The following is a 12,246-nucleotide window of genomic DNA, read 5'->3' as shown; positions in this document are numbered from 1 at the left end:
CTCTCCCTTCGTATCACTGCATGCTGCCGCCTGCCGACAGCCGCGCCTGTTACGGTGTTTACTGCTCGGTCTACACAGCGTGCAGTGATACGAAGGGAGAGAGAAAATAGGGCCAAGCGACTGTGAGGTCTGACTTTTTCCTGGAGAACGATTTTGTGATGCAAATGTATTACTCTTTTGAACGCATATTGTTTTGAGAAGCAAAACGCTTTATTTTTTTAAACCCCAGCCAACTAGCCGGACTACTTTCGTCAACGCCAAAACGAGGCTGGAACTCGGCTAACGGTGTAAGAAAATGTTCATAAATGATGTTGCTAATATGGGACGTCATACAGCTTCATGTCAAAAGAGGCGAACTATCCCTTTAAGGGGGAGTTCTTGACATCGTAGACGGCGTTTAAGCCTCTACACAAAGTGTTAGCCACAGACACAAAGCAGGGTTCAGGCTCTGTTTTCCACTTCTGTGAAGTTACTTCACTTCCAGGTCCGTATCTCAGCTGTTAATAACCTCCCCTTAAACATGCAGCTGTTTCCCAGATGCTGAAGATTCTTTTAATGATGTGTTTCCACGGTTCGACGCCACCTTTACCCGTAAGATTTGGATTTTTATGACCCCGACCTGCAGTCTGAAGAATCCAGATTTAGTTTTTGGTTGCAGAAAGTCGACCGGTCCCTTCATAACTATGATAACCGGATAAATCCTGCTGAAACCGTTTCAATCTATAACGAGAGAATAGGGAGAGAAGAACATCCAGAACCATTTTTATTAACTTAAATGAGTTGCAACATAAAAACACGCACAGCAATTGTCGATCTGCCATCGAACAGCATTCACATTATCACGTTTTTATGGTTGGTTTTTCCTCTACAGACGTCGGGTGAGTCGTCTTCTTAAGAATTAAATCCACAGCATGCATCAACATCTTCTGCCTCGTCTCGTTAACCTTCTCATTCAGTAGTTTTTAAATGTGTTAAAATCGGTTAATAACATTTGATAATCATCTGTTAGCTGCGACCTAAAAACGAGAGAAACTCATTTGATGAAGGACATAAAAGCTCATCCTGTGCGATGGTGTGAATGCTCGGTTTCCTTCCATTTGAGTTTTTTTAAAGCTTGTCTGACCCGTATTTGATTAAATGATCACACTTACTGTAATGAGTGATTCCTCATTAGTGCAAAAACAATGGATCTCTGCCACTGAAGCATTGGCCACACTGACTTTACCTCCCGTGTTTGTGCTACAGCAGGCAGCGAGGCGGACTCAGAGCCTCTGATGAATAGTCTCTGTTAGCGCGCGCTTTTAGTCCGCTCCGGGGTCCCTCCAGCCTCCGAACGATTTCTCCAGGTAGACGGCCGCGGCCAGCGTCAGGTGGTCCTGCAGCTTCCCGCCGACCACCTGCAGGCCCAGGGGCAGACCCTCCTCCCCCAGGCCCAGAGGACACTGGGTCACCGGCAGCCCGAGGATGTTCAGTATCGCTGAGGACGGAGAAGACGAGGGTGCTGATTTACAGACAACTATTATTCATACGTACAATTATTCAATCACTGTAAATATTTAAAAAAAAATGTTGAGCTACTTGATGAATTTGAATTTCCCCCATTGGGGGATAAATAAAGTAATTTTCTATTCTATCTGTCTGTTAAAGTGACGGCGTTCAGGTTTCAGACGGAGCAGTAAATACATGTTTAAACAGCTCTGTTATCGGTTTATTTATTAATAACTTGGATGAATGACTGGATTTAAAAAGAGAACAACGGACAGAATAATCCACCTGGAACCTAAAAGGAGAGATTTTATTTGTGACCCGTCATTTCTGTCTAGAAGAAGAAGAAGCATCACTTTTCTTTGCCTGAAAAGCTGAACTTTGTAAGTTTTACACGTCACTGCTGGTTCGTTTGTTAGTGGAAACGGTCGGTGTTTGTATTTGTCAAACTATCTCATCTCCATTTTAATTCAGTTTCTTTATTTTTACACTTTTTATTTGACTAAAATGTTTAAAAGTCTCAGAACCATTGCTAAACTTCAGTATTTATTCAGTTTTATTGAACAATCCTTCTTTTTTTGGTTAGATCTCATCTTTTTTTTAAAGGTTTAATATAACCTTTAAACATGTTTAATTTCTGATTTGAATTGAAACAGATGTTCATGTCCATCTATTTTCAAGAAGACGGTCGGTGTTTGTATTTGTCAAACTATCTCATCTCCATTTTAATTCAGTTTATTTATTTATTTTTACGTCCCTTTAAAGGTGCAGCTGGAGCTAAAAGCCGCCTATTCTGCTTAAAAATACTTCAAAGCTGCTTGTCGGTCGACTTTATTGTTGTTCAGAACTTTTTATTTGACTGAAATGTTTAATAGTCTCAGAAACATTGATAAACTTCAGTATTTATTCAGTTTTATTGAACAATCTTTCTGTTTTTTGGTAAGACGTCATCTTTGTTTGAAGGTTTAATATAACCTTTAAACAAATAGATGTTCATCTATTTCCATCTATTTTCAATTCCCACTTGATCCAGTTCAGGGTCACTGGGAGGGCGGGGCCTATCTCAGCCCCCCCCCAGCTTCGATCCAGCTGTGAAACACAACTGTAGAAATAAGAGGAATCACGAACCGGTGTAGGCGAAGTCGAAGGGTCTGAAGAGCGGGTGGTGGTGTTTGGGTGCCGCTCTGGTGTGCGTGGGGTACAGAATAATGCCGTCGGCGCCCAGCAGCTCGTCCACCTCCTTCTGCAGCTTCTCCTTCTGCTGGACGAGGAAGGGCGAGGTTTTGGACCGCCGGGTCATCTCCAGCATGCCCAACACTGCCGGCGCCGCACCATAAAAACACCTCAGCTCAGTTCAAGGAAAACGTGTAACACAAGACGACTCAAATGAAGCCAGAAATGTTTTCTGCTCTTACAGATGGCAGCCATCGTATGCTCCGATTTTCCCATCATCCATTTCAGCAGCTCCCACGGGGGCAGCGCAGGTCGACCCGGCTCTCCCATCAACTCGGCGAAAGGCAGCGGAGACTGGGGGATAAAAAAACATCCAAACATTAACTTTCTGAGGTCACGCCAAGTTTGCGTGCGTCTTATCTTTGGGTGGAGGCGCCGTGTAGCTCTAGCCCGACCACAACCACCAGCCGAAGGGTCGATAATCCACCCGAAACAACAACCTCTGCCACAGTGTTATCTCAACATCGGGCGCCACTTTAAATAAGTCATTTATTAATGGAGGAGAACCTCTGCACCGGAGAAACAAACGCGAAGTCTTCAAATGCCTGAAAAATAGTTCCAAACCACAGAAAACAGTGAGAATAAGCTCATTATTGTCACTTTAATCTACTAAAACTGTAATCTGCTCATTTCTGGAGGATTTCCGCTCTTTTAATGACTTGAAATATGGTTTGGGTTCGTCTTGTGAAATCTGGGATCTGTTTGCTGTGTCAGGTTTGTGTAACTGCACCTTGGCATTATTACTATCTATATACCCAAGTTGTTTGATTTGTTTTATTTTATTTTACTTTCTATATACCCAAGGTGTTTGTTTTATTTTATTTTACTTTCTATATACCCAAGGTGTTTGTTTTGTTTTATTTTATTTTACTTTCTATATACCCAAGTTGTTTGATTTGTTTTATTTTATTTTACTTTCTATATACCCAAGGTGTTTGTTTTATTTTATTTTACTTTCTATATACCCAAGGTGTTTGTTTTGTTTTATTTTATTTTACTTTCTATATACCCAAGGTGTTTGTTTTATTTTATTTTACTTTCTATATACCCAAGGTGTTTGTTTTGTTTTATTTTATTTTACTTTCTATATACCCAAAGTGTTTGTTTTGTTTTTACTTTATTTTATTTATTTATTATTACTTCTACTATTTATGCTGGATGTGCCCTCACATTGTTGTGGATAAGGAAAATCCAATAAAAATATTTTTGAAAAAAAAAAAGGTTTGTGTAACTGCAGCTGTCAGATAGACACAGAAAGGTTAAAAAAAAAAAAAAAAAAAGCAATGTTTTCCTCTCAAATGTGGTGGAGGAGAGGCCCAAAGTACCAGAAAATATATCTAAATGAACTTTGTTCCACATCCATCGTCTTATTTTAAATAAGAGCAAACCGAGAAGACTTTGAGATGGCGTCACTGGACTAAATAACTGGGTCAGGTGGGTCTGTCACATTAGATTCGCGCCTAAAAACAACACGCACATTGTTCATCACATCCCAAGAATGTGAATCATTTGCTCGCTCGCTCTCTGAGTCCAGCGCTGCCAAACTTTACCTGTGACCAGAGTGAACACTTTGTCTGTGAGCTGAGGAGTTCTCCGGTGTGTTCCCGGGTTAACGAGGCTGTAAATGAGTCACAGCCTCAGGCCACAATGTTTGTGGGGCTATAAATCTGTTCACACGTTCACACTGTGAGGGTTTCTGTGGTGTCCCTACAAGGAAGAACTGCTTTCAGGTTCGGTCGGGGTAAGTGGGTCAGAGGCAGCGTGATGTCCTCTGAGGTGATAAAAATGAGCGGCGTGCAGAGTGCTGGCAGCTAAACGGATTACTGGACCCGGCGCACAATGGCCGCAGTGACGGAGGCTCGGCCTGCTCTCTCTCACAGTGAAACATGTCTTATTAACTCAAGCCGTGGCAACAGAGAAGGAACAAATGCCCGCTTCCCTGCTGGGTCAGTCCGTACTCGCCCAACCCTCCAGGTTTCTTTGGGTTGGGAGAAGAAAAAAAAAACAATCTCATGTGTATGCGAGCCCTACTTATTCCTGAAGTTTGACCCTTTGAGCCGAATAGCTAAGCCAAAGCAGCTGCCTGCAGAATTCAAATGACTTTTCAAGCCGTTGTTTTCCTTTCCTGCAAACGAGTTAATAGTTCTTTTAATATCCCTCCAGCACCTCTAACAGCTGGAAATACAGCTGATTGACTTTGTATTCTAGATATTTAAAAAGGTTTATAGCTGTTGGCCTGAGTTTAGTCCCAACACAAGGAACAAAGGAAAGTTTTAACCACACCTTCTGCCTGTGTGTCCTGCTCCTTTTCACCAGCATGCCGAGTCATGTTACTACGGCATCCCAGAAGGGACAAACAAAACTCCAGCTCCGGAGTCGGCCTTTCACCTACAAGTTTTAAGTTTTGTGGAGGGTATTGATGTATCTGCACCCCCAAACTGGACCTCCAACGCCGTGTTTTCCATCAGCTCTCAGGCTGTATTTCACAGAAATGTACATGATAATATGTTAGAGTAACAGTAGCATCTCTGAGCTAAAACTGGAGGATATGTACAATTCTTTGGATTGAGGCCTTGGCTCTGCTCGAACCACATGTTAAGGACCAGAATTAACTCTGTCTAGACGATGACGAAGCTGTAGCAGCGTTCTCAGACAGCAGGTTGGGTTTGGGCCACACAATGATATCAAGAGCTATAGATGTATATATTACCACTGCACTTTAATCCGTATATTTATTTGTATTTCATTCACTATCTGTAATTACTAATCTGTAAAAATGCACTATATTACTGCTTTCACTTGCTCATTACTTCATTTTTTTTATTGCTGCTGTTTGCACTTTTGGTCAGATGCCAAAAACTACTTTTCGTTATGCTATACTTGTATATGTGTAATGACAATAAAGTTCAATCTCAATCTCAAGCTGCCATGTTCATGTCGCTTCTGATCAATAAATTAAGAGGCTGCACAGCTGAGTCCGACTTCTCTTTTCTCCACAGGAAGACAAACAGAAAACTCTGTCACATGGACCTACTTTCCCATCCTTGTCAGGGAGACTCATGTACGTGTCCCAGATCTGGAAGCCGTAGCGCAGCCCAGGTAAACACACTTGTTGGACCTTCACCCCGAGGTCCGCCTCCAGACGCTCCACCACCTGCGGGACACCACACGAGGGTTCAAATCTGAGCCGTTTCACACAGGCGACAGCTCGTGGAAGTTAGTGGACGGACGCGGTCTGCTCACCTTCCTCTGGATGTCCACCAGCTCTTTGCTGACGGGGTATGTGTACGTAGAGCCGCCGTCATGAGGGATGGTGAAGAAGCGCAGCTTCTTTAGGTCGACCTTTGTGTTTAAGGACAGCCTGTGATCACATGAAGAAAGAAAACACCGTCGATAAGACCACAGATCAACAAGAGCCGCATGCGGACAGAGACGTTCTAAGAACTGTCCTCCTCTAATTTTGTTCTGATAACTGTCCTTCTCCAGGGGAACTGTTTCAGTCTGCATTCGCACATGAGTCGGGACTGATGCGACAGCGACGTGTTACTTTAGCTCCACATTCAACAACAAAACAAAACTAAACAAAACCCGCCAAAAGTAAAGGCTCTAGCATGGTTGCCGTGTCTGCTAGCGCGAGCGGTGTTGATGACGTCACGATTTCGTGCCGGCTATATATAGTGGTGCAAATCGATGCGCCAGTATTTGCAATCTTCTCCGTCACAGAGGTGGCGCTGCTACGTGAAGGTTAGCGCTACTCTACAACCACGAAAGTGGAGAAGAAAACAATGAAGAGCAGGAGTACTGTCATTAATGATGCTGCTGCAGTATCTGGATCATTTTAATTTTTTAATTCAGTCAATAGAGGTGAAGGTCTGAAGCCCCCGGCATCAACAGAGTCTCTGCCCTCTTCTTTGCCTTCACGTATCTGTCCCGTAGCTTCTTCCACACATTCTTACAGAACTCTCCCTCTTTCCCCAAAGTTCTGCCCATCTCTGTGCACCAGTTTTGGGAGTTTACGTTGGTCCCTGTGCTGTTTCACTGCAGTTTCATACAAACGCACCTCCTCACTGAGCCGGTCTCACATCGGTCCATCCAGTTTGTCGTTCTCGGCGCAGCCGAGTTACAAAAATCGACCGGTGCACGACAACGCGCTGCGCTGTCTTTTCAAGGGAAGCCCCATGCCTGAAACGTCATTTTGACGTCACGGGCCGGCTGCGCCGTGAGCGACGCATCAACTGTAAATCCGCCTTAAGGAGAGAAGAAAAAAACACCACAAAGAAGCTAACATGGAGAGCGGGGAGGCCACCGTGTTCATGGTCTGCATGACGGTGATATTAATCATGGACGATCACATCAGGCGTCTAACATGGAGGCTGGCAGAGCTCACAGAGAGAGTCAGGAGACGAAGGATGGAGCGCAGGCCATACTTCTTGGTTTCATGAAGGAAGGAGAGCAGAGCGCCGCAGACAAAGGAGACCACGTGGAGGTTTAACTTATTAAACACGCGTGTCGTATGAGGAAACATTTCAGCCTGACAACATGACAAGGGGCGGAGCTACCGACCACAAAACACCTCCGTCAGATGTGTTCCTATGGAAACCAGAACAGACCCAGCTGAGGAGAAGGAGCTGAAATGGTTCCAGGAACTGAGGGCCGTGGTCCCGAGTTCCTGTATGTGCGAATGTGGGAAAAAACGTTCCTGAAAAGGTTATAGGAACTGCAGAAGGTTCCTACAGTGGGAATGCGGCTAAACACCTTCAGGGAAACGTAATTACAGTAGCAAACACAAGCAGAGATCTTACATGTTAGCCCTGGGTCCCGCCATGATCTGCAGCATGGGCAGCAGGTCCTCAGCGTAGCGACACATGGGACCGGAGCTGAGGTACTCCTCCTGTCTGCCGGAGGTAGGGGGGTACTGGTTCTCACTGGACACCACACCTGCAGGGCAGCCCCAGTATATATGAATACATCCTTTACACTCGAAACATCTTGGTTTTTCTTTAGCCCCCTTCAAGCTAAATCTCAATTGAAGCCGCAGTTATACATGTTCTGATAATATAAGCTTGTGTGCTATTAGTCTAATGCTGTATTCATTATAATGGATGTCTATGGGAGCCGTTTCTGTAATCTGCCACTGCAGAAAAACTAAAAAGCTGTAAAAACTGATGTTGTTGCTCATCAATGACATATCCCAGACCTAATAATCCCCCATAGAATATTTAACTTTGCATTGCATATATTGAAAATAAAGCAGTTTTTGTGTGTGTTTTTTCACAGAAATTGGTGTTTTCCTCATATACACTGGTATTTAAAAGGTTAATTTTTTGAAAATAATTGAAAACTTGGTGGTTATGATCAGAACTGAAGTGGAAGAAAAGATTTCTGAAAAATAAAAAGTGGAAAAAAATATTAATATATGGTATTTTGGGGATCATTTTAGAAGGGGACAAAAAATGTCCCTTTTCAGAAATTAAGGAGTTTTTTTAAAAATCAGGAATAACAAAAAAATTCAAAATCCCTAAAAATCAAAGTTGTTGCTAATCATTGACATATCCCAGACCATAATCATCCCTACTCAATAATTCCACTTTGCATTCCATATTTTGAAAATACTGGCACCTAAAGGCTTAAAATTTGGGCTAAAAAGTTCAAATTGGCATCTAAAGGGTTAATTTTTTAAAAAATATTTGAAAACTTGGTAGTTATGACCAGAACTGAAGTGGAATAAAAGATTTATGAAAAAAAAAGTGGAAAGAAATATTAATATATGATGTTTTTAGGTCGTTTTAAAAGGGGACAAAAATGTCCCTTTTCAGAAATTAAGGAGTTTTTTTCCTACACAATGAAAAATTGCATTGTATATGATGTGTGTTTGAAATTCGAAAAAATAGTCAAAAATGCACAACTGGACCAAATATGATGAGTATCACTATCTACAGTGTGAAATTAGAGGAGAAAGTACAGCCCAAGTGGACAAAAATGTCCCCTATCAGGGATTAGGGTTAAAGACGAGATGATCCAACTGTAGCTGACACTACAGCAGGAGAGCAACGGACTCCCAGAGTAACGACTGTCTGAGCCCTCTGAAAGCTCTGCGAACCAAATTACACCCGAAACCGTCACACGAAAACGACTCCAGAGCAGGCGGGGTGTGCAGCTGAGACCAAAGCCGGCCGGTCTGTCTTACCCGGAGTGGTTTTATGGCCAAATATTCCATTGAAAAAGCAGGGCATGCGGATGCTGCCGCCGATGTCGGAGCCCACGCCGATGACCGCTCCTGCTGCCGCCAGGATGCTGCCCTCCCCCCCTGAGGCCCCAGGACACACACAGACAGAGAGATCATGAGAGTGAAGCAGTCTAATCTCGTGTTATCAAATGCTGCGTCCTTGCAGTCACCTGAGCTTCCCCCTGGTATCCTCTCCAGGTCGTACGGGTTGTTGGTGACCCCGTAGAGGTGGTTGTGCGCCTCGGACCACATGCACAGCTCGCTGGTGTTGGTGACGCCCAGCGGTATGGCGCCCGCTCTCTTCAGCAGGGCCACCGGCGGAGCATCGACGGAGGCCACGACTCCTCGTCTGGAGATGACGCCGGTGGTGAAGGGCATGCCTGAAAGAGGGGATGAAGCGTTGTAGTGGCCATTTGTCCATGAAAAACAAATTAAACTTAAACCAAACAAAATCTAAAGACCACTGATGCACCATGGGGGATGTGGTTTAACGCAGGCAAAAGATGAATGTCCAAAAATTAATTCTTGCGTTTTTCTGATTTTTTATTTCCAAAACAATAAAACAAACAAAAGAACAAAGAAAACCTGCTGCTCTCTCCCTTTCCCTGGTAAAAACCATTGGCCCACCCCAGTGCATGCTGGGACTCCAGGTGCCTACCTACATAAATAGACTCAGGTGCCCAGTGTGACCCAATTAGCAAAATATTCAAAACAAATAACTAACAAAGAATATTAGCAAGAAAAATCTAATCTAAATAAAGCACTGAAATTAATCAAATAAAGTTACTCATAATTAGCTAATTAAATTTACAACTAGAACCAAAAAACAAAAACTCTACAAATAGCTCCTACAAGCGTGTTTATCTCCCAGAGAAAGGTTTTATGATCCTAAAACTGTTACTGTGGGTTTGACCAGTCAAAGCAGCTGTTGGATCCAGGTGTGGCTGGATGTATGTGACCAGTATCAAATGTTGACTCAATTACACGCAACGTGTGTGTAACCAGAGTGGCGGGCTGGAGATTAGAGTCCTGGAATTACCCAGGAGGGAAAAAGACTCTTTCACAGACAGCGGGACTCCCAGTAAAGGCAGCCGGTCCTCCAGCACCTCCTCTCCTCCTGTCTCCTCCTCAATCAGCTTATCCACCTGAGCCGCCTCCTGCAGGGCAGATGCGAACCTGCACAGAGGAAACGCAGAGATTAGGACTCATTTCCGTTAATAAAAGCTCAGCGTTCAGATTATACATCAATCTGTGATGCAGCACCGATACATTTTCTGTTTAAAAAAGGGAGCATATCAGCGTTAAAATAAAAAATATCCTGGCTCCAAACATCCAAAAGGAAGATTGATTGATAGATTTTTATTTTCAAACATGTATAAAAAAGAAAATATATGTAACTATTTGTATATACAAAAGAAAGAAAAAGAGCAATTTAAAAAAAAATAAATAAAATTCTATCACATAAAGTGCTAATACATAAAAAAACATTGTTCAAAAAAGGAATGGGAAGAAGTACAATACTTTTTTAGTTTCCCTCCCCTTTGTAACTACTCTTCAGTTTGTAAATATCCTAGCTACAATACACCTATATTAATATATGCCATATATACACTTCCTAAATATCTAAATAAATATATAATCACAAAAATAAATATATACTACACACATATCCTTGTAAATATAAATGTAAATATGAATATATATATATATATATAACTATCCCTATAAATAAATATATACCATATACTAATTAAATTACAATATAACAATTAACCCTATTCTAGTCATATATTTATCCCTCATCATCCTCCGTTAACATACTTCCTCTTCCATTATTCCAAGATAATTCTTAAAAAAAGAAACATGGGCACACAATAAGTGCATAAAATACCCAAATATGAGAAGCTGGGTCAGCTAAATGTCATTAAACCGGTGCAGTTGCCCTCCTGCAGAAGGAAAAAAAACTCCAGGCCCTGCAGTGCTGATGCACAATAACCATAAAAAGAGGAGATAAAAGTGAAGCGTGCCTGTCTTTCACCACAGCGTTGAGAAAGGGGTTAACTTCCTGGATCCTGTCGATGTAAGCCTGCACCACCTCCACACTGGACACCTGCAGAAACACACCGTTCAGACCACCTAAGTGCACGTGGGGATCAGTTACAGACACATACAGCTCAAACTGACTCAATCTTTTAGATCCAGACCCAAAAAAAACAGTTTTAAACAGCTTTCTGATGTGCACTCATGCATAAAACAATGTAATAACATGCCTCCTAACATTTCTGAGTTAATCTATTAATGATTCTCTTTATATTGTGAGTTTAAAAACTTTCCACAGGTGAGGTCCTCAGCGGACATTTAACCTGATGCAGGGATGTTTTCCAGTCCTATAACTTCCCTGCTCTTAAAACAGCCGACAGTTCAGTGTGTTACCATTCCACAGGTGTTAGTTAGCCTCCTCCTGAAGGCGTGTGGAAGCAGAATAAAACCACAGGGAGAAGATGTCTCCTGTTGACTGTACCTGTGGTGTTGCTGCTTTGATTAAAACAAGGATTTATAACCGTCAGCCACTTTAAGATGCTGAATTCTGGTGTAAAAAAAACAGCTCGTAGTTCATGAAAATACCCCCAAAAGAGGAGATAATCTGCGAGACGGTTCAACCTGATGGAGTTTCTGCGTCCCGCTTTATCTGGCTGAACACACGCACCTCTTTTCGCCGGATCCTTTTGGCCAGCTGCGTCGCTGGCTCCAGCAGCAGCGGGTTGCTGACGGGCGGCAGCCTCTTCCTGGGCTCAGCGGGTCTCCGAGGGGAGGAGAAGAAGCGGAAAATGATGAAGCAGATCCCCGTGAACGCTTTGAAGAGCCATACCTGGGCCTTTTCCAGGCAGCTCAGGGCCATGTTTCACACTGCGGAGAGAGGACGGAAGGTCAACGGCTGCGAAACAGCTCCCGACGTCCAACGGCTGGGAAGTGTCTGCTCCTGAAAATCAAGATGGCGCAGGTTAGAGAGGAGGAGGCCGCAACCGGATGTTTGGTGTCCGCCTTCAAAATAAAAGCACTCAGGGCTGCTTTTACTTTTACTATTTCCGGCTTCTTTCCGCCTTAATTCACTGCATTTCAGATGAAAAAAATAAAAAATAATTATTGGTCCCTGCCGCAATATTCATATTACTGAATTTGCTCCATGAATCCCTAATTAACAGATACACTCTGAGATCTTCATGAAATATGAAAACAAAAGCTTTATTTCCTTTTATTAGTCTTTGAATCACTTTTTCTTAATACTACTTTTAAGACATCCT

At 42.8% G+C, this 12,246-nt stretch overlaps 1 protein-coding gene across 1 annotated transcript; it reads right to left on the bottom strand.

The window, feature by feature from the left end:
• Nucleotides 1-750: 750 nt before the first annotated feature.
• faah2b (fatty acid amide hydrolase 2b) lies at nucleotides 751-11,954 on the bottom strand. Its single transcript, XM_075451130.1, has 11 exons — nucleotides 11,652-11,954; nucleotides 10,972-11,054; nucleotides 9,984-10,120; nucleotides 9,115-9,324; nucleotides 8,906-9,025; nucleotides 7,521-7,656; nucleotides 5,962-6,079; nucleotides 5,753-5,872; nucleotides 2,901-3,012; nucleotides 2,614-2,802; nucleotides 751-1,477 (listed from the first exon to the last, which is right to left on the bottom strand). Exons 1-11 carry the CDS (start codon nucleotides 11,841-11,843, stop codon nucleotides 1,302-1,304), a joined length of 1,593 nt encoding a protein of 530 aa, XP_075307245.1. The 5' UTR covers nucleotides 11,844-11,954; the 3' UTR covers nucleotides 751-1,301.
• Between the last annotated feature and the right edge of the window lie 292 nt (nucleotides 11,955-12,246).

Source organism: Odontesthes bonariensis, chromosome 19 (genome assembly GCF_027942865.1).
Source record: "Odontesthes bonariensis isolate fOdoBon6 chromosome 19, fOdoBon6.hap1, whole genome shotgun sequence".
NCBI lineage: Eukaryota > Metazoa > Chordata > Actinopteri > Atheriniformes > Atherinopsidae > Odontesthes > Odontesthes bonariensis.
The sequence above is the reverse complement of the archived record's forward strand: the minus strand, read 5'-3'. Positions and strand labels throughout refer to the sequence as shown.